Source organism: Castanea sativa, chromosome 9 (assembly GCF_040712315.1).
Source record: "Castanea sativa cultivar Marrone di Chiusa Pesio chromosome 9, ASM4071231v1".
Classification (NCBI taxonomy): Eukaryota; Viridiplantae; Streptophyta; class Magnoliopsida; order Fagales; family Fagaceae; genus Castanea; species Castanea sativa.
The window spans coordinates 14839141-14862178 of record NC_134021.1 but is presented as its reverse complement, the minus strand read 5'-3'; the positions used below and the strand labels follow the sequence as shown (position 1 = coordinate 14862178).

The 23038-nt window shown below is 36.3% G+C and overlaps 3 protein-coding genes and 1 pseudogene across 5 annotated transcripts; 1 reads left to right on the top strand and 3 right to left on the bottom strand.

Annotated features, from left to right (window-relative positions):
- Positions 1–709: 709 nt before the first annotated feature.
- LOC142608805 (putative mitochondrial protein AtMg00820) lies at positions 710–3270 on the top strand. The gene is made up of 2 exons (XM_075780477.1): positions 710–921; positions 3117–3270. The coding sequence occupies exons 1-2, from the start codon at positions 710–712 to the stop codon at positions 3268–3270; spliced, it is 366 nt and encodes a 121-aa protein (XP_075636592.1).
- A 1592-nt stretch (positions 3271–4862) lies between these two features.
- LOC142609867 (GDSL esterase/lipase WDL1-like) lies at positions 4863–7583 on the bottom strand (annotated as a pseudogene).
- A 4918-nt stretch (positions 7584–12501) lies between these two features.
- Positions 12502–15633, bottom strand: LOC142609866 (GDSL esterase/lipase WDL1-like). 3 transcript variants are annotated; one of them, XM_075781588.1, is made up of 7 exons: positions 15517–15633; positions 15301–15413; positions 14294–14371; positions 13748–13888; positions 13334–13410; positions 13075–13221; positions 12502–12846 (listed from the first exon to the last, which is right to left on the bottom strand). In XM_075781588.1, exons 2-7 carry the CDS (start codon positions 15409–15411, stop codon positions 12624–12626), a joined length of 777 nt encoding a protein of 258 aa, XP_075637703.1. In that variant the 5' UTR covers positions 15412–15413; positions 15517–15633; the 3' UTR covers positions 12502–12623. The 3 variants fall into 3 exon arrangements, with proteins under 3 accessions (XP_075637703.1, XP_075637702.1, XP_075637704.1); XM_075781587.1 differs by lacking the exon at positions 15517–15633 and having other exon boundaries at positions 15301–15510; XM_075781589.1 differs by lacking the exon at positions 15517–15633 and having other exon boundaries at positions 14294–14367; positions 15306–15510.
- A 5443-nt stretch (positions 15634–21076) lies between these two features.
- On the bottom strand, positions 21077–21823 carry LOC142608804 (uncharacterized). The gene has a single exon (XM_075780476.1). The coding sequence runs from the start codon at positions 21821–21823 to the stop codon at positions 21077–21079; it is 747 nt and encodes a 248-aa protein (XP_075636591.1).
- Positions 21824–23038: the final 1215 nt, after the last annotated feature.

Sequence of the window (23038 nt, the reverse complement as noted above, 5' to 3'; positions counted from 1 at the left end):
AACTCTTTATGAGCTTCTTTTTAAACAACCTTCTTGTTATGATCATTTGAGAGTGTTTGGTTGTGAATGTTATGCCTCTACTATTGCTCAAACTAGGACTAAGTTTTCTCCCAAAGCAAGGAGATGTGTTTTTCTTAGTTATCCTTTTAATGTGAAGGGTTATAAGTTTTTTGATTTTCTTTATCATTCTGTCTTCATCTCTAGGGATGTTGTATTCCATGAGTCTGTGTTTCCTTATCAGTCTGATTCTTGTTCTTCTGTACCTGCTCAATCCATTCGTTTACCTTGTTTTCCTTTTGTTTCCTCTAATTATTTTGATTCTATCCTTCATTCTTCCACTTTACCTTCTTCTCATCTATCATCTGATCCTCTTAATGACCCCATTCTCTAAGTTCGCACTGATCTTGGTGATGACTTCTGACAAGATGTTCCTGCTGAACCACCTAAACCTTTGGTTGATCCAATTCCCCTTAGAAGATCTGTTAAGGTTCATAAACAACCTTCCTACCTCCAAGCCTATCACTGTAATCAGGTATCCTCAATTCCCACTGTTGTTGATCTCTAGACAAGTACTTCCCATCCTTTATCTTCTCATCTTTCTTATCACTTTCTCTCTCCTTCTTATAAGCATTTTTGTTGTTCCATCTCTTCTGTTGTTGAACCCTCATACTATTACTAAGCTATTCCTGATCCTAAATGGCAAGAGGCCATGGCTGCTGAAATAGCAGCTCTAGAGGCCAATCACACTTGGACTTTGACACCTTTGCCTACCAATAAGCAGCCCATTGGTTGCAAATGGGCTCAGTTGGTTGCCAAGAGTTTCACACAGAAGGAGGGGGTTGATTATAATGAAACTTTCTCACTTGTTGCCAAAATAGTTTATGTTAAGTGTCTTTTGGCTGTGGCTGCTGTGAAGGGTTGGTATCTAGGTTAGCTTGATGTCAATAATGCTTTTCTACATGGGGATTTGTCTGAGGAGGTTTATTTGTCTCTTTCACTAGGGTTTCAGAGCCAAGGGGAGATGGTTTGTAAGTTGAATAAGTCTCTCTCTGGACTTAAGCAGGCCTCTAGGCAATGGTTTGCCAAATTTTCTAACACCTTGGTTCAGTTGGGTTTTAAACAGTCCAAAGCAGATTATTCCCTTTTTACTAGACAAAAGGGTCATTGTTTCATGATTTTATTGATTAATGTGGATGATGTTTTGATAGCATGTAATGACAAAAGGGAGGTGGATTAGTTTAAGGTGTTGTTGGGTCAGAAATTTAAGTTGAAGGATTAAGTGATTTGAGGTACTTCCTTGGTTTGGAGATTGCAAGGTCAGATAAGGGTGTGAGGGTCCTTTTTTGAACAGTGTCCAGGCCCAAGTTGAAGCAAGGACCCTGGGCCTTTTAGTTGTCGTTTAAAGGGATTGGGCTTAGTTCACTACAGCTAAATGAGTTGTTTACAAACCAAGTGGTGTACAGAGCAAGAATCCTACAATACGTACATACTAACAAGCAAGAATATATATGTATTGAACAACAAGAAAGCAGTAAAGGAGCAATATATAAAGAAAGACACAAAATGAACGTTAAGGATCCTTAAGACAATAAGGAATATCTCATTACTTTTCTTAATTTGCAAATTACAATGTGCTCACTAAGACGTGTTACAAGGTCCAAATAAGCTCAAAAATTACAGACTTAGATGGCTCTCAAAGCCTCTAAGACTTGCAAAGTTTGAATTCCTTTGAATCCAAGTATGTTCTATAGTGGCTGTTTTGGGACACCAGGCAATATTTCTCTTTCTTTTACTAATTTCTTTGAGTTTTTGATAGAGTTTTCTCAATGATTCTATTCTGATTAACTGTTGCTGAATGCCCCTTCACTGTTGGCTGCTTCCTCCTTTTATAGCGTCATTCTAGGGCTCCAGGGTACCATTGGTTCCCCTCCTTTACTCCCCTAGGTACCAGAGCCCATGCTGTACCAGTAGCTTTGGTGGCTGGTCCCTTCCTTGTTTCTCATAGTTTTTCTCCTAGCTACTTCCTTTCATGGTTCTTCTTCTTGGGCTCCCCGAGGTACCAGCCACTTGTTCATGAGTTGCTACTCTCCAATCCTTCTGGTTCTTTTCTACATCATTGGGTGATTAAGAAGGACGTTTCTATTCTTTGTTCCTTGTGTTTCTTGGCACTCCTTTTGAGCTGTCTTAATTTCATTCCTGGCTGTGCTGCATGCCCCGAGGATCCCGAGCCCCTGGCAGCTTCTGGGTATCCCGGCCTAGTTCCTACTACTGGACTCCTTTTTTATTTTCTAATCTTGATTGGCAAAATTCTCCTAGCTACTTCCTTTCATGGTTCTTCTTCTTGGGCTCCCCGAGGCACCAGCCCCTTGTTCATGAGTTGCTACTCTCCAATCCTTCTGGTTCTTTTCTACATCATTGGGTGATTGAAAAGGACGTTTCTATTCTTCATTCCTTGTGTTTCTTGGCACTCCTTTTGAGCTGTCTTAATTTCACTCCTGGCTGTGCTGCATGCCTCGAGGATCCCGAGCCCCTGGCAGCTTCTGGGTATCCCGGCCTAGTTCTTACTACTGGACTCCTTTTTTATTTTCTAATCTTGATTGGCTGGGCTTTTTCCTTTCTTCCATTTGCTTGATGGGCCCTAAGGCCTATCCCTTCATGTGTCTTGGGCTTAAAATCTTTTTTAATGGACTTGGGCCTACCCTCCCCCCTTTTTTGTGGTGAGCTCAATCCTATTTTTATTTTCCATGAAGTGCACTCACTGTGCTATTTTGGGCCTTCGTGTTGTAACTTTTTATACCTCAACAAAGGGTATATCACTTTGTCAAAGAAAATATACCCTTGAAGTATTAAATGGGAAGCAGCTAAAAGGGAAGCACTGTTGTTTTGTGATAGTGAGGCAGCCGTGCACATTGGATCAAATCCAGTGTTTCATGAAAGGACCAAACATATTAAGATAGATTGTCATGTAGTCAGAGACAAAGTGTTGGAAAATGTCATTAAATTGAATCATGTTAGGACTCATTGTCAGCTTGCAGATTTGTTGACTAAGGCATTGAATTTTAATCAATTTTCATGTCTCATTTGCAAAATGGGAACGATCAATATCCATTCAACAGTTTCCTTGAGGAAGAGTATCAGAATGAAGGCAATAAACTCAAGCAAGGGCAGATGGGCATGACAGAAGAGGATAGAGCTTGCAAGGGTAACTGTAGAACAGAGTTGAAGCTAAATGATAGTAACTATAGCTTAAAGCAACAAAACGACATGTAGTTAGTGTTCAATTAATGTTTAGTTACTGTTAGAGGTTAGCACGTGTAAGTGTTAGTTATTGATCTTGTACAGCACGTGTGAGAGTTAGTTAGTTTGTTTCTTTGGTAGTTTTTCTTCTTCTTCTTCTTCTTCTTCTTCTTCTTCTTCTCTCTCTCTCTCTCTATATATATATATATATATATATATATATATATATATATTCATCTCTGTATCTTGTTTGCTAATTAATAAGATTTAGCATTTTACCAAAGCTTTTCTGATATAAGACAACAGTACAATATTCTAGTATAGACTTTGGGGACTTGGACAGTGTCAAGAAAACTGTTTCAATAGGTAATTTTTATTTGAGTGTAAATTTATATTTACTGACCAATATTCCTTTCTAACCTACTGCCAGCCAAAAAAAAAAAATGCTATGATCCTTTGCTTTTCTAAAGTATGATTCTGACTCTCCTTTATTAGTCTCTTCTCCAAAACCATATCATGAGCATCAAAATCTAATCGGAGACCTTGTTAGTGGGAAACAAAAAGGTTGACTGGCTTTTTTTAGTTCCCTTTTTTCCTTACAATAAGTGGAGAAGAAGAGATTTGAACCCAAGTACACTCTTTCACAAGATTTTTTTTTGGAAACACTGACGAGAAAATTGGACAATACTACAATTTACTGGCTAATCTTATGAGATTTTTTTATTATTATTTATAAAAGATTGTTTTTATTGAAGTATATATATTATTTTTTTAATCAAAGGATTATATTTTTGGGTCTACTTTATTCCTCTCTTCTTGGCAACCAGTCAACTAGTGATAATAAATGTGAGCACTAAAGGCTAATTTCAAGACATTTTATAAAGCGAAAAACTACTAAAACAAAAAGACTTTACAACAGAAGTGGTAATGAAAACATTCGATAAGCTCATTTTCAAGGTCGTTACCAAACACTGAAAAATGATATAGTTTTATAGAAAATGCTCTTTGAAAAATGAACCATTTTCCAAAAAACGTTGATACTAAAACAAACAGAACGTTCGCAACCAGTCAACTAGTGATAATAAATGTGAGCACTAAAGGCTAATTTCAAGACTTTTTATAAAGCGAAAAAATACTAAAACAAAAAGACTTTACAACAGAAGTGGTAATGAATGTGATTATAATAACACACCAATTATAATGCTTATCTAATAAAATTTATTGCATTCTTTTTTTTGCTAAAATTTATTGCATTCTTAGCATTACTCCGGAAACAAATATTTAACATTACGTTAGTGATCCATTTATAATACGGTCAATGAAAGCAAGGTACTTTGGTTGTATCTTTAATCTTCGAACTCTATAAGAAGAAATTGGAATATTGCCAAACTATTCTCATTAATTAAAATATCAAAGTAACATTTTTTTTTTCACTCAATAAAGTTTACTGCTAAAGAATCAGATAATTACATAACAAACATATATTGAGAAAGAAGACACTACATATGAACCATTTAAGCACAATGACCACACTAATTGCTATTTTTAACTCAATCTCAGGGCCGTCACAACCGAATTATTTGAAGAAAATGAAAAGCACAATAACCCCACACCAAGCAACAGCCAGGTTGTGACCAAAAAACTTGTATATATGCTTTAATGAATGACTACTAATAATTTTGCTCAGAGGCTATTATTCATTAGCTAGGTTTATTATTTATTAATTTTCTATTCCCATTGCATGTTTCTGCGGAAGTTGCCCTCAGAGACATTCACAGTGGTATTGCCATCAGGACTGACTGGATCAAAGGGTGAATCCTCTCCAAATTCAGCAGGCAGTGACGCCCAGTGTAGACTAGGTTGCCATTCTGCTTCCCTAAGGATCTTCATTATTTCCTTTACTACAATCTTGCTCCCCTCAGATGAGAAATGAATTCCATCCCTGAATAAGGATCATACAGTAGTAACATGTGCTAATATCAGGCTAACGCTAGGAATTTTACAATTTTACTACATAAACTTTACAAAATAATATGTTACCAATAAAAAAATTATTAATCAAACATTAATTTAATTATTATTTATTATGTATTTATGCTGTATCAATCAACTTCATTGTCATGTTAGTTTGGAAGTCATTTATTATAAAATTGTTTGTAGTTTTAGCACTCTTCCATAGGAGTTTAATGTTTAACAAAAGGGTTTGATACTTCTATTCCCTCCTTTTGTTAACTCATTTTTTCTTTCTTTTTCAAATACTAATAATAATAAATAATAATGACAACAACAGAGCACCACATCTGAAAGTAAACTCACGTAAAGCATTCAGTCAACCAATCATCTCTTTTCTGAATAGTAGTCCATAGATCAATGACCTTAATATCCAAGTCCCTACACAGCTCTAAACAAGCTTCTGAATATATTCTGCAGGACTCATTTGTCCGATTCAGCTCTCCCAATTTATCACTGGTTTTTCAATAAAGATATGTACTATTAGAACCGAATAATTAACTCCTACACAGAAAAAAAACAAAGAAACAATTAGAATTAAAGTTATCATTATGAGCACCTTAATGTTTCGCGAATTTGTTCCTCGTTGACAGGAGGAGCACTAAGAAAGATAAGGCGAGTCTTCTCTGAAAGGGTCTGACAACCAAAAAAAATAATTTTCAAATAGCAATAAAGTTGTGAACCATTGCTGAAGAATCAATTCAATAGAAACAATACCTTTAGATGCATGGCTATCTTCCTCATATTTTCAATATACTCAGGAAGTGGTACGTGAGGGCCTAGGCCAGATGGATGAGGATGCACTGAATCATTACCACCAAAATAGATAATCACCAATGAAGGTTGTATTGGTGCATCCTAACATAATAACACAAAAAAAATTAGCTTATTAGAATACCTAAAAAAAAAATGCTGGCAGCCTCATGACTGCAACAAAACTGAACCTAGATAGACAAGAGACCCTGGAGTTTCACAGGTCCAACCATATCTTATATTTTTCACTAAGAAATCAATCTTTGTATTAGATGGATGTTTTCAATAAATCCCAATTCACTTCATGATAACTTCAACCCCGTAATGAGTCAGGTTTTATGGCACATGAACTATGTTATATTAACCACAAAATTGATCTATTTCAAATGGAGAAAATATTTTTTTCTTGTTTTTACTCCTATGTGGATTTACTAGGAATAAACAGCTACTATATATTTCCTTTTAGATACTGAAAGGTATGGAAGAAACTATAACCTTCAAGTGTGATGTGTGTGATTAAACATACAATACCTTTGGAAGGATTTGATCCAAAACCTGCAGAGCACGCCTGGAATTCCAGCTGGAGTATCCTCGCAAAAAAATGTCTGCCTTTTAAGAGTTAAAAATCTAAAATCAGTTTATTTCTACTCTTATAGGGCATGAAAATTTAGTCTTAACAGAACATAATGAGCCACAGTTTTGATGGCACTGCTTTGGCCTGTCTGTTTCCTCTTGCACACACCTTAACAAGGTGTTAATGCAGGGTTCGCAAGAATCACCAGTAGGGCTCAAAAAACTCTCAATATTGTGCTATCACTTTTGCAAATTTTCCAGTTCTTGAGTATATTTTCCCTTCCTGGTTGCTAGCCTCAGTTGCTTTTCAATTAAATATTCAAAAGACAAGATCCTTATAGCTTAACTGACAGTTCCTGATGTTTTCATCAAAAACGTCTAGGGTTCAAAACTTATTTGCAAAATGCTTCTGAATAATGATCTACCCATTATTCATCTCAGTACAAAACCTACAAGATTTGCTTCTATATGTATGTCTCACTTTACAGTAAAAATGAATATGAAAATAAATGTAACATAAATTTGTAAAAGGTTTTTTTCATTAAAAAAGATTACAAAGTTCATAAAACCTTATTCATAAAGATATGGTATGGAATTTCACTGGATTGGCCAGTACAATCCGGTGCAACCCTGAATTTGACTGAACAAGTAGGTTGAGTTTTGGCATAAAAATTCCAGACATTTTGATCAATATGGAACAGATTTCAAAACTCTAGTCCTTACGTTACATAGGAATGCCCATCCTATCATAATCTATGTAGATCTTTAGCATATAAACAGCAAATGTCAAATCCAGTGTGCAGTGCAAGTCAATTATAACTTTGAATAACCACAATTTGGATAACAACAAACAAATGTTTCACACCTTAAGTGCACAAAGGAAAAAAAGAAGTACCTTACGAGCATATAAGGTAGCAAGAATTGCACCCCATCCTTCGTTGCTAAAACTATTCTGAACTATGGAAGAACCAAACAATACAAACTTAATTAGGTTTCACTGGTCCAACCATTTCTCTCTGAAGAAATACACGTTGCAAGTGAAATTTATAGACCTTGTGTCGTCATGGACTCACGGGCAAACGGTCATTTTGCTATCTTGGGGGGGGGGGGGGGTGGTGGTGTGAATTAAACAAAACATTGATCATTGTCACATTGACCACTACCATGAAAAAGGTTAATGGAATTTTTTTCACTTTTTCAGGATATAATTTTGATTATATCTAACTTGAAAAGCCACTTTGCTTAGAACATATCTCATAAGACATTTTTCACAATATCTGAAACTCACACATGTTGTGAGAAAAATGTCTTATAAGTCCGTTTCATAATAAAAAAATTCTCATGATATAATGGACCAAAGCCACAGATCTAGGAGGGTAAGGAAAGATCTTTCCGTTTAAATCCTTAACTTCCTTACAATATTTAGTTTGATTTGTAACAAATGGCAAAGCTTCAGAAGAGTTTTTAATGTACCGGGCCATCAGGATGAGGAAAAATGATCAAAAGTGGACATTATTATCATCTTGACAAGTTCAAAGCATTTGAGGTACCGGACCAAAATCAAGTTTTGTAATAAGTGGATGGGGTTTTAACGTTTTGTTGATTTGTTTGAATGTTTTATTGATGCAGGGCCCAAATTGTGGCATACGTGTGGCATGCATATGCCTTTTATTTTATTTTTTTTTTAATGAGAAAAGTTTAGAAAAGTGTATTGGTAGTGTGAAAAATACAGTGAGTATAACAAGTGAGGTCATGCTCGCAGGCAACCAGCCAAGAAAAGAAAATACGCCAGCCTGGTACTTAGAAAAGGAGCTCCCACCCCAGTCTCACGGCATTCAAAATAAAATTTATTGCAAACATTCCAAATAGACCAGGTTGTGATTGCTCATGATTTTTTTTTTTTTTAAGAGAAGATGATTGCTCATGATGTTGATTGACAAATTGAATTTTATAATTTCAAAAGTAACAAATCAAACCATGATGTTTAAAAAGTAACAAATTAAACATTTAACCATATTAAATTTTAGACACAATATAATTCTATTTAGGGTGAGGGTGAGGTTTAATTTAATACTTTTTGAAATTTTTAGAGTTTAATTAATTTACAAAGGGTATAATTTATTATTTTTTAAAATTTTAGACACAATATAATTCATCAAAAATTTATTACTTTTTGAAATTTTAGAGTTTAATTAATTTGTTACTTTTAAAACTTTATAAAGGGTATAATTTTTTTTTTGAAATATAGGAATTTTTTTTTTGAGAAGGAAATAAAATATCAGAATTTTTTTTTAAGAAACCAGACCCGAGGGCCAACTTTATTAAAGAAATTGAAAAACAAATTATACCGCATCACGCGCAACAAGTTACACCATGAAATATCATAATTTAATTTGTTACTTTTGAGAGTATAATATGTTTTTAAAATATCAGAATTTAATTCTTTACTTTTGAAACTATAGAGTTTAATTTGTTATTTTCAGTTATAGGTTTAAATGGTAATTTATCTTATTATTAAATGGTTAAGACTTTTTAACTACCAACACATTAACCAAGTTAGTAATTTTTTTACCATTAGAACAAGTGGTAAAAGTCTCTTATCCAAAAAAAAAGGTAAATAAAGAAGTTCTAGAGCCTAATAACATAATAAGAGTCTAATACGACGGGAAGAAAAAACAAGCATATATGTAATATGGTCCGTAGATTTTTCATGTGCAAACACCTTTTTCTTTTTTTTCTTTTTTTTTTCTTTTTTTTAAGATTCTTTGTAATCGGGTTTCTCAACAAAAAAAAAAAAAAAGATTCTTTGTAATCTTGACACAGGAGCCCCTTCACATGCTAATAAAGTATGTGTTTGGCATAGCTTAATTTTGCCAGCTTATTTTACTATTTAGTTTATTTTTATTACTATTCATAGGTTCTATTACACTTTTTGGTACTATTTATGGATTCTATCATATTATTTCAGCTAACTTTTACTTTTATCTACAGTATTTTCAGCAAAAATTTTTTAATTTCAGCAAAATAAAGCAAATCTCAAACAAACCCGAAGTAACACGTGATTTCTCTCTCTAAAAATTTAAAAAAAAAAAAAAAAAAAAAAGTAACTCGTGATAAGAAAGTACATTAATATATTATAGGTCCAGTTAATAGAAAATTCACAAATACTTCTAAAGCATAGAAAGATGATGCTTTTTTCTTTCGCATTTATGATAAACTCTACCATTAATTTAATAAGTAGACTCTATCACTGAGTTGGACTAGGTCCAACAATTTTACACATTAAAGTTGTAGAAACTATCATGTTGCTTCGAAATGAAACAAACATTTTCAAGGAGATTGTTCTCTTCCATTTTCTATTTGAATAAAAGAGATGTTATTTACCAAAAATAGAAACAAAAATTTTCATCCCAAACTAATTCTTTGCACGCCCATGTGTATGAATTAGAAGACTCACATGATTCAAAGTGATCATAATCATGCATCATAGAACAACATTTTAAAAACATGAGAGCCACCCAATAGTTGCCGATCCACATTTTAACTATTCAAGAACAACAGCCTCACCCACTTATGATTACCACTTGAAGTAGGGTCCTTAAAAAATAAAAACAAACATCAATGGACTTACATGAGTTTGACTCTAGGCCTAACAGGGCTTTCATCAATTTAAGAACTAGTTGAGAATAAAAGGTTTGTTTCAATTAGAAGGAGCATCGATAGAAGAGTTGTTCCAAATTTCAAATGATGTGAGAAAAAGAGATAATGAGGCATTAAGTGAAACATGTCTTATTAAGACAAATAGCTAAGGTAGCTCAAGTAAACCATAACTTTATATAGTATCATAATACGAGTATGAAGTTGTGCTTATGTTGGGTATGGATGGTCTGATGGAAACGTTGATCACTTGTACAGTTGTACTGTGTGAGGAGATTATTGCGGGTGGGCAGTGATACATGATGGTTTCTGCATTGTTAGACTTGGTCTCACTCCGCATTGTCAATTTAATGATTGTGAAAAATTTTGTAAAAATTGTTGCATAAATAACATTACTCATTAAAATATATGAATTTAAAGTGAACCCACCACTTGCCTTTGTTTGGTTTTATACAAAAAGTGGTACTTTTAACCTTTTATCGTATGTCTGGCAGGGTTGTTATTGCATCAGGCAAGTTGTTATTTGTAACCAGGGGCAAAATACTTTGTTAAATATAAAATTTCAGTACTATTACTTACGAATTTTTGGGAGGTCAAAAGGCTAACTAAGCCCATAGCATCGGGCCCACCCCATCAAAACTTTTTTTAATGACAACGTTGGTTCTAGAAATATAGCCCATTACTGCCACGCAGGATGTCTTTGGCAATATAAAGCAAGTCTTTCCTCCGTTAGTTTGATGTGGTATTTTTTTTTTTAATAATAGGATTGTTGAAAATGGAGGGATTTGAACCATAATATTTCAATTGAAAATACAAAAAAAAAAAATTATATATCTCAAGCTATCAATTAAGTTAAGCTATGCTTGTAAGCCTCTTGGCTATTTGGTGGTGTGAGACATATACATTCTTATATTTATATAAAAAACTAAAATCATAAAATGAACCTAGAAATAGATAATAGAATATACAATCGACTTTTAGCCACTCAAAAAAAAAAGTAAAAGTGAAAGACAATACGCATGCATGTTGGGGTCTGACAAATATCAAGTGCTTGACCTCAAAATAAAGAGGAAATCTTTCAATCCTAAAAAAGGAAAGGAAAGGAAAAGGTCAGAAAAATAATGAATTGTCTGCCTCACAAGTCACAACCCTCACTAGTCACTATAGTTATCGTTAAGATGATTCCAACTTTTAAAGCCAAAAAGAAAAAAGGAAAGGAAATGAAATTTTATCCCAATTTATTATATCATCCGTGGTTGCAGAATGATAATGATGGCATTGTCACAAAGGTCCTAGGGCTTAGGCCCAGCCCAACTCAAGGGGCTAGGCCTGGTGCAAGTCACACTGCTAATAGCAAAATAAGCCCGTAGCAACAAAAGCCCAACGGCTTTTTCCTTACTATCCAAATGAATCAAAATCTTCTGAATTGAGTTGCACCATGCAATTACTATTTGTTGTGAGATGTAAAAATTAAAATGGTAAACAAGTAAAAGATAAATAAAAAAGTAAAAAAGTTAGAATACATTTTTACCATCTTAATTTTTATGTTTAGTAATTACATGGTCCAATAAGTCAATAACCTTAGTCATTGCACGAAATCCAAATTTTCTATCTCACTTCTTCTAGAAAACAGCTTTTTTATTATTATTATTATTATTATTATTATATCATAAACATGTTTGGTAAGCTAGAAAAATATCTGATGATATATATATTGACAAAAGAGTATTTGTGAAACTTACTAGAATAATTAGAGAGCTTTGAGTATAACTCACATAAGTGAAAATTTGAACCTATCAAACCTGCAGTTGAGTTTTTTTTTTTTTTTTTTTTTTTTTTTTTAAGAAAGAGTCAGGTAGGTACTTCATTTGGGATAATGACTTTTACATATTTTTGTGCTTACTACTCTTACATTATTATTGCAGCCAATTATCATATCTATTAATTCTAATATTCTTGGTATGTATGGTAGACGTTATGACATATAATCATACTCATTAGTCAATTCAATGAAATTGTAAGATCTTAAGTGGGATCTTCTATAATTTCACACAAGGGTCTATTTCTAGATTTTTTTTTTTTTTTTTCCGGTTATTAATAACTTTTGATTATTTTAAGATAATAGCATATGAAAATTTTAATTCAAAATCTAATGTACGGATAGAGGGTGTATAAGAGGTGTGAAAACAACATTTCCCTTTGAAATATGTAGCAAAAAATAGAAGCACAAAGAAAAACATACAGACAGATTGGAGAGAAAGAACACTATTGCAAATATGCTATCAAATTAGTCTTTTATTTTAGCAATACTGATCTAAAGTTTCAAACAACAATTAGATATTTGGTATGTATTTTATTTATTTTTAAATCAAACCAATACTATATGGTAGGACCTATTCCCATTTCATCTGTCTTAGGAAGTTAGCCTCAGAGAGTTTTAATATGGTCTTCTCATCCAAAATCTCTCGAAGTTCAGCCTCAGGTACAAAAACCTGTTCAAATTCAATTGGCAATGACTTCCAATGTAGACTTGGTTCCCAGTCTGCCTCTCTAAGAACCTTCATTATCTCCTTCACCACTATCTTGCTCCCCTCAGCTGAGAAATGAATTCCATCCCTAGAGAAGGATCCAAGAATGGCCAAAGTAAATTTGAGGAAAGCACATTTATTCTTCCCCCCCACCCCCCAACCCCAAAAAAAAATTATACACATACACACACACACACAAAAGCAACAACCAAGCTTTAATCCAAAATTTTGGGGGGTTAACTATGGATCCTTGATAAACTAGTTAGGGTCAGCCACACTACAACTTAAAACCAACAACACATGTAAGCAAACTTACGTGAAGCAAGCAGTTGCCCAACCATCCTTTTTCTGAATTGCAGTCCAAAGATCAATAGCCTTAATGTCCATCTCTCGACACAATTCTAAACAAGCTTCTGAATATTGCTGGCAAGACTCATTTGTTCGCACCTTTGCCATTGCATCACTAGTTCCAGTAAAATATATGCAGTTAGAACTGACTGATTCTAGTTTAGAACGTGAAATTTAGAACTGAGAAATGCTTTAGGAAACAATTACAAGATTGTAGCTATAAGCACCTATATACTTCTCGAATTTTTGCCCCATTGACAGGAGGAGCACTAAGAAAGATAATGCGAGTCTTCTCTGAAAGGCTCTGGCAAACAAAAAGACCCTTGTTAGAATATGCACCGAATTACATTTTCATCAGGTAGTGCAAATCATATTTGTTGCAAGCACTAATTGAGAACAGTGGTTAAGGCAAACTGCACCAAATAATTGTCCAAAAAATTATGGTAGTTTATAATGATTCTTTTTTATACAAGTTTATAATGATTCTAACTTGTGCAGGCTACCACATATTTAACCAAATTGATTGATAATCAATGGGAAAATAATTATAAAAATAAAAGAAGGTCCTCTTTTTCAAATTGGATTATTTACTTATACAAATTCAAATAACAATAAAGTATTAATGTAGCCTGAAAGATTACCTTCAGATGGATTGCTATATTCCTCATATTTTCAACATATTCAGGAAGTGGGACTTGAGGGCTTACAGCAGATGGGTGAGAGCGCGTTGAATCATTACCACCAAAGTAGACTATCACCAAAGAAGGTTGTACAGCAGCATCCTAAATTGAATTACAGAAGATAAGCATTAAAGTACAACTATAAGGAGGAAATGCAAATATATGCTAAGTAACTGCATGAACAAGATGAAATGGTTAAATAACAGATCCTATTATACTCGTTTATAACATCATTTCACATAAGGTGATCAAATTAAATAGTTAATCCCCTAACTTAAGAGGCTAGAAATCTATTCATAATTAGCCTACTTGTTAGACGCAGTATGGTTAAAATAGATAAATGACAGATTCTACTATACTTGTTTATAACATCATTTCACATAAGATAATCAAATTATACAGTTAATCCACTACCTTAGAGGTAAGAAATCTGTTCATGAATAGCTTACTTGGAAGATAATTATTAGTCACGGTATGGTTAAAATTTAACAGTACATTATACAATACCTTTGGAAAAACTTGATCCAAAACCTGTAGAGCATGCCTTGAAGTCCAACCATTGTATCCTCGCAACAAAACATCTGCCTATTCCCGATTGCAGACCAAAATCAATTATGCTAATAAAACATATAAGCAATAGCAGAGCATGTATTGGACGAGAAAATGTCAAGAACCTTCTTTGTTGATAGTCTGGTCATTTACAACTAAGCAATTTTTCTCCTGATTCGAATATTTGACCAAATAATAGTGAAATTTAGTGCAGGGGACAATAGTAATGCCATAATTGCCTATGAATGGATACAATAGTAAGCTCCATTAGCTTTTTGGATGCATGATCCACTAACCCTTTCTTTTACTTTAACTAATTCCTCAACTTATCTAATAGAGAATTTGAAGTCTTATCAAAGACAACATTCAAAGGTAATAACTTTGCCACAAGTATTATATAAACACAATAATTTTGGTTCATACTATTCCTTTCGTCAAATTGAATATACTCTTCTACTCTAAAGCTATCATGGGGTCTCTTAGATTAAGGGTATTTATACCGTTTATTGTTAAAAACTAAAAATATTTTAGCAAAATAATTTTTAAATATGTAAATAATACTGTAAGACCCAATTTTAAAATTGTTTTTATAAGAAAAAAGTATTTGTGAGTCCCGTCATGAATAATGCATGAAGCTCACAAAAAGCGTTAGATGCGCAAAAACGCTGGACGTGGCCGCAATCCAAACGGGTACTAAGGTTTTGGTATTTGTGGATCTTATTTCTGCAGGTAAAAGTTGGTGGATCCCACCACCAACAAAATGACAAGAATACTAATTAATCAGTGATCACCCACAAATTGCCCAAAAAAAAAAAAAAGAGAATTATTTATCACATCAAACATGACTAAATTGTAAATTCCTAATGTATTTTCTTCTTTCTTACTGTTCTGGATAAATTGGTATGTATGGCCCAAAAACCAATAGAGATTGACCCAGAAACAGAAAAAAGAAGTTGAAGAAGTACCTTACGTGCATATACGTCAGCAAGAATACCACCCCATCCTTCGTCACTGTAACTGAGTTGAACTATGGATGAACCAAACAGCACAAATTGAGGTCTAATTGGCCCAACCATCTCTGTTTCCACTTTTCTGTCAGACACACACAAACACAAACGCAAACACAGGCCGAATGGAAGATACACATAAAGATGCCTTATAGAGAGCAAAATAGTATGTACCTTGTTGTAATATGGCTTGACTTGTGCCTACTTTTTTTTTTTTTTTTTTTTGGTGAAAGACTTGTGCCTACTTGGGATTGGAAAATGGAAACCTGGTCACGCATGTGTTGCTTGTTTTGCCGTGAACAACAAGAACTAGTAATATATATATATATATATAATTGAAGTCAAAATTATTTTTATTTAGTATAAATTTAATAAGGAATGAAACTCTATCTTTCTAATAAGTTCAAATTAAACTCAAACTCATCATTATCATTAATATTAATATCTAAATAAAATTATCATTTTATTTAAATAAAATTATTTTTGTTTAATCCAAACTTAACAGGGATTGAAACTCTATCTTTTTAACAAGCTAATTAAAACTCAAACTCATTATTATCATTGTAAAGACCAAAAATCACGTACAAGACTAACAATAACAGCGTTTTATATCTAAAGGTCCAAAAACAATGAACTTGTAGAGAGGGTATCAACAACAAAGTTTTTAACGTTCTCCCCTCTACCTGTGTCTCTCCTCTCTTATTTATACCCTTTACCCTTACTATCTCAGCCCTACACCTCTCATCTACTTAACCCCCTTTACTGACACTTGTCCATTCCCTTGTAGTCGGTAATGGAGAGAAGCTTTAGCTCTGTGCTTTGTACTGTTCAGGTCATTTCCACATTAATGCAACGGATAAAGCTGGTACTCCCTATTCAATGCGGCCAAAACGCTTGGTGCAGAACATTCAATGCAACGTTCATAGTTATCCACCCCAACCTAGATATTTGCAATATACCACATTCATCACCAATCTATCTTTCGTACTTTTCCAGACCATCCCACTTCATCCTTAGGCCCTTGACTTTTATTCTCCTCTACTCCTTATGCTTTCCAGTATGTCTTCGAGTATGTAGATCTTCGGGTCCTCGGGTCCTCACAATAGCCCCCTTAAAACTTGGGCTATTAACCACGAATTAATAGCCAAGTTTTAACTTCTCGGATACACTTCTTACGTGCATTTTTCTTTCACACGAACGGACGTCTTTTCGCTGCCCATGACACGCTCTTAACGCCTCGTAGTCCACGATGAATCATTTATGGTGTCAGGCGGTTCCTTACCTACGCACGTTCTACAGCTGGATTAACATCGTATGGTTCAGATTGCGATTTTAATTATGAACGGGAAAATTACCGCCCCTTTTTTACCCCTATAAAAGCAAACCTTGAGGCTGGCTGAGGTTCATTTTGGCGTTTTGAAGGATTAAAGGAAAAAGGACCTCCCGAGGAGCAGTTTTAAGCATTCTTCAGAGGTGTGTCAGCTCTCCTATTGCTTCTCCTTGATTGTTTATTTTTTCTCTTTCTGTCGTAAAGTTTAATGGGTAGATACACTAAACTAGTGAAAACGGATGAGGCGAAGGCCGCTTTTAAGGCCCAATATAGGATTCCTAACGATGTAGATATTCAATATTGTGAGGAAGAAGATTGTCTAGTTGTATACTGGCCACCCAAGTCAGTTTTAATTCCTATGATCACTTTTATCGAAGGGGGAATGGAAATCCCCATGGGTAGGGTGACCTGAGATTTTCTTATAAACTATAGACTTACCCCAGCCCAATGTTCTCCCAATGTCCTTAGGATCCTAGGATGTGTAGATGCCCTAAATCGTAAAATGGGGACTAACTTAACTTGGCATGATGTAAACTGGGTGTACAATTGCCAAAAAGGGGAAAAAACCAAATACTACATGAAGTGTAGGGTCCCAACCGTTAGGTTGATCTCCTGCTTGCCTGACTCAAGCAAAGGCATGGACGAGAATTACCTCATCATCTCGGGAAATTGGCATAACGGCTTACACTGCCCTACCCAACCCAAGATGGGGTGCTAGGTAGGGTTCCCGAGGACCGACATGATACTTAGGAGTAACAGTTGTCTTCTTTTATAATCTAGCATTGATTAATTCTTCCTAACGGTTTTTATTCCTCACTGCAGACGACTACCACACCGCTCCAGACAAATCCTCTGTGAACCATCAAGATTTGAACAGAATTCTCCAGTCGGAAATATTATTGCACAGGGACGGTTAACTTAGGGCAGCCCACGTCATTCTCGGCTACACCCCTTCCACCAAACGTTTTCAAAGTCCAAAGAACGTAATCCGGGCCAGGGATCTTCGTTTAGCTCATATTGACGTTGCGGTGCCTGGCTTCTTACTACCTACACCCCCACCAGCAGGAACACAGGACGCACAACTTCCCGCCCCTCTCACAGCCAGACTACTTTACCCCCAAGAGCAATCCACTAATCTTGCGGACGAGGAAAAGACTTCAACTCCCGAGCCGAGTCGCCCCGAGGTGATGGATAAAGACTTTGAAGTTTTTTATCGTGAAGACACCCTTCACGACTCACAACTTCCTTCAACAAGCAACATGGGCTTTCAAGAGAAAGAACCCGATCTTCTGGCCTTGCTACAAGCACATGTTGGCAGTTCTTCTCCTGCTGTGACCGTACCCCCTCGTCCCATCACCCCAGCAGTGACACGTACCCCCTCCCCCCGAGGTCGTGGACAAGAAAAGGAAAAGGGGTCAAGGTAGCAAAAATGTCATAGAGATCGAAGAAGGAGAGAACCCCAACCTCCCTTCTAAAGATACTAGGGCGGGAAAAAACCCCTCCAAGAAACCCGCTCATACTGGACCTTCCAAGGAAACCAATGGCGATCCATCAAGGAAAGCATCTGTTTGGCGCCCCAGCTTTACCCTAAGTTCAGGCAGGCTCGTTCTTGATGATGCTAATCTAAGAGACCCGAAAAAAGGGAGCTTTAGTTTGGTGGCTGAGTGTTTGGAAAAGGCCCTATGCCTTCCTGAGGACATGGCTGAACTGCGATCATTCTGCAAAAGGGAAGTCTTCCTGTCTTTAAAACAAGACTTGGCTGAGGTATCTTTCACAATTCTATATCATTTTATCTTTATTATTATTGAAAGCATTACTCATATGACTTTCATAATTGATGTACATTATAGGCTGTCTAGGCTTCGTTCATGGCTGAGGAATGGGTGGGCCATTCCTTGGACTTAGCCAAAAAAGCTGAGAACAACGCCGAAGTCGCTGCGAGGGCTTAGAACGAAGCAGAACAGAATCTAAAGGAAACCCTCATTCGATTAGCCGAAGTGGAAAAGGCTCATAAAAACGCAGAATCTGCCTTGCAAAGTTATGAGTCGTAGGCAAATATTGCCCTTAAAGCCCAAAAGCAAGCCCAAAATAGACTTGCTCTCACTGTGGTGGAGCTTAAACAGGTGCAAAAGGAATTAGCATCTAAAGAACAGGAGAAGGCTGATGCTGAGCAAGCAGCATATGATGCCGGTATGAAGAAAGCTACTGATAGCCTCACAGCTCAACTCAAAGGTGTTGCCCGTGCATTTTGTCTAGAAGTTTGGGGTCAGGCCTTAGACGTTGCCGAAGTATCCACCGAATCTGAGCTTTGACATCCCGACAACGTTTATTACCCTTCTGCTTTACAACTAGCACCTGCTCCTCCCAAACCAATGAGTGACTCCAGTTCCATTCCTCCTTCATCTGCAACCGCTCCGGACCCAGAACCTTCTTCTGTTCACTCCAAGGGGAAAGAAATAGCCAAGAACCCTTCTCCTAATACCGAACTGGTGAATGAAGAAAATGAAGCTAATACGAAGGAAATGAGTCAGGAAAAAAAGAAGACGAAAGAAAAAGAACCAGAGAAGAACAACACCAAAGAGAAACAAACAAACACTTGACATATGAGCTCAAGAGTTTGTTAAAAGTTGTTCTAAGATTTGATGCTGTTACTTTTCTTTTTGTTGTCGCTTTTTTTTTTTTTTTTGATAAACTGAATTTTAAGGAATTAATAGTTGTGCCAATGGTGTATATTATCTATTGTCAACATATCGCGATGCTCAAATATTAGATTTTTGTTTTTGATCATTGCCGATTACAATTCCTTACTGCTAAAATAATCATTTTTCATATACACATAAAACATAACACGATCATCAACCTTACAACGCAAGCCAGAATAATACTTATGGTACCCCTATGGTACACCTTTTTGTTACCCTTTTTTTTTTTTTTAAACGGTGTTAATTTTTCGTAAACTTATGACTCAAGGAGCCGAACAAGAACTAAGATTAGGTTAACACTTAGCTTTTCTTTAGGGGTTAATCTTTCTTAGACTTGTGGCCCGAGGAGCCAGACAAGAGTTAAGATCAGTTTAACACTTGGATTTTCCTTGAGGTGTTAATTTTTCTTGAACTTGTGGCCCGAGGAGCCGGACAAGAGCTAAGATCAGCTTAACACTTGGATTTTCCTTAAGGTGTTAATTTTTCTTAGACTTGTGGCCCGAGGAGCCGGACAAGAGCTAAGATCAACTTAACACTCGGATTTTCCTTGAGGTGTTAATTTTTTTTAGACTTGTGGCCCGAGGAGCCGGACAAGAGCTAAGATCAGCTTAACACTTGGATTTAAGTCATTCCAATAAAGAAGCACAGACTAAGGAAACAAAATAGGCCTACAACTTATACAAAAGAAAGCTCTTCCTTTAATAATAATAACGTCGTAAGTTGCTTACATTCCAGGGGTGATGAACTACTTTTTCATCTAAATCTTCTAAACAATAGGCCCCCACACCTGCTACAGACGTAATTTTATATTGTCCTTCCCAATTAGGCCCTAACTTACTCCAGGCAGGATTCTTTGCTGTCCCCACCACTTTTCTCAAAACCAAATCTCCTAGCACTAAAGGTCTCGGCTTTACTCCTTTATCATACGTTTGCTTGAGTTTTTGTTGGTAGTTGCCCATCTTCACATTGACTACTTCTCTTCTTTCTTCAATAGTATTCAAACTATCGCATAGCATGTCATGATTGCTTTCAACGTTATACTGATCAAATCTCAAGGTGGGAAAGCCTGACTCCAACGGGATTACTGCCTCCATTCCATATGTCATTGAAAAGGATGTCTCACCCGTTGACCTTTGGGGGGTAGTACGATAAGTTCACAACACATGAGGCAACTCTTCTACCCATCTTCCTTTAGCATCGTCTAATCGCTTCTTTAACCCCGCCAAAATGACCTTATTTGTAGCCTCAGCTTGACCATTTCCTTGAGGGTAGACTGGTGTTGAATATCCATTCCTTATTCCAAGATCCCCACAATACCTACGAAAAGCCTTACTGTCAAACTAAAGTCCATTGTCAGAAATCAAAGTATGCGGGACTCCAAAGCAAGTTACAATATTCTTCCAAATAAACTTCTTAGCGTCTACATCCTTGATGTTAGATAATGGTTCGGCTTCCACCCACTTAGTAAAATAATCCGTGCCGACAAGGAGCCATCTTCTATTACCAATTGCCAAAGGAAAAGGTCCGACGATATCCAAGCCCTACTTAGCAAAAGGTCATGGGCTAGATAATGGATTTAAGACTCCCTCTGGTTGATGAATATTTGGTGCAAACCTTTGACATTGGTCACACTTCCTTGCATACTCCTGGGAGGCCTTCTGCATATTTGGCCACCAATACCCTTGAGTCATGGCTCTGTGGGCTAACAATCTTCTCCCGTATGACTTCCACATATTCCCTCATGTAACTCTTCCAATAAAGGCTCAACAGCTTCAGGATGCACGTAGAGCAGATATGGCCCCGAGTAGGAACGTTTATACAATTTACGCTCCCTAGAAAGCCAGTAATGAGGGGCACTTCTCTGTACCTTCTCTGCTTCCACTTTGTCTTCGGGTAACATACCATGTTGTAAGAAGGTCACAATCGGATCCATCCAGCTCGGGCCAACGTGTATGCTATGAACCCCAACTGCTGGGATACCAGTAAAACTAGAAGTCATCAAGTCCTCTACCATTACCGTCCGCTGTAACTTTGAGCCCAAGGATGTGGCTAATATGGCCAACGAGTCGGCATGAGCATTCTGCCCTCTCAGGATTTGTCTTACTTTGAAGCTTTTAAACGTGCCTAACACCCTTTTGACTCGGTCGAGATATTTTTTCATTCTTTCGTCTCTTGCCTCAAATTCTCCATTAACTTGCCCGACAACTAATCTGGAATCATAATAGAGTTCCACTATTTCTCCTCCCAGATGCCTAACCATTTGAGCGCCTGCCAAGAGAGCTTCATATTCGGCCTCATTATTAGTGGCTACAAATCCTAGCCGTAGTGACTTCTCCATGATTAATTTCTCAGGGGTAATCAACACAATTCCAATCCCTGCTCCCTTTCGATTAGATGCCTCATCCGTATAAACTTCCCAAAGAAGGACACTCCCAAGCCCAATAGACATCACGGCTAGCATAACATCTTCCTACCTAATGCCACCTTCCGTGAATTCAGCCACGAAATCGGCAAGCACCTGCCCTTTAATAGTTATCCGAGGCATATACTTAACATCATAAGCTCCAAGCCTAGTTCCCCACTTAGCCACGTGACCAGTGTAATCTGACTTCCTCATGATAGCTTGCAAAGGCAGTTGGGTAAGTACCACTATCGTATAGGCTTGAAAATAATGGGAAAGCTTCCTTGTTGCATGTACAATGGCTAGAAGAGCCTTTTCCAAAGGAAAATATTGCCTCTCGGCCTCTTGTAAAGATTTACTAATGTAATACACCGGTTTTTGAATTCCACCATCATTCTGTATTAGGACAAGACTTACAGCATAATCTGTAACTGCCAAATAGGCATACAACACTTCTTCCTTATCCGGCCATGATAGTATTGGCGGATTCTCCAAATATTACTTCAAATCCTCAAAAGCCAAATTACACTCATCCGTCCACTGAAAATCTCTCCATTTATGCAAAAGGTGATAAAAAGATCGACACCTGTCCGCAGATCGTGAGATAAACCAATTTAATGCTGCAAACATTCCAGTCAGCTTCTGTACCTCCTTAGGATTCCGAGGTGGATGCAACCCCAAGATAGCCTTAATCTAGCCAAGATTAACTTCAATTCCCCGGTGCGTTATCATATACTCGAGAAACTTACCCAAACTTACTCCAAAAGAACACTTGGAAGCATTCAAACGCAACTTATACCTCCTAAGGACTAAGAAGGTTTCTTGTAAGTCCCTTAAATGGTCCCCTACTTTATTACTTTTAATTACCATATCATCGATATATGCTTCTATATTACGCCCTAGCTGCAACTCAAACATTCTAGTCACCATTCTTTGATAAGTGGAGCCTGCATTCTTAAGACCAAAATGCATTACTCGATAATGGTAATTGCCATTAGGAGCACGAAAAGCTGTCTTCTCCTGGTCACTCAATGACATAGGTATCTGATGATAACCTTGAAAAGCATCTAGGAAACTCATCCGAGGATGCCCAACAGTTGCATCCACCAGCTGATCAATTCTCGGAATAGGGAAAGGGTCCTTCGGATATGCCTTGTTCAGATCAGTGAAATCGACACAAACTCTCCACTTTTCGTTCTTCTTTTTAACCACAACAGTATTGGCAAGCCACTCAGGATAAAAGATTTCCTTGATTGCCCCTGC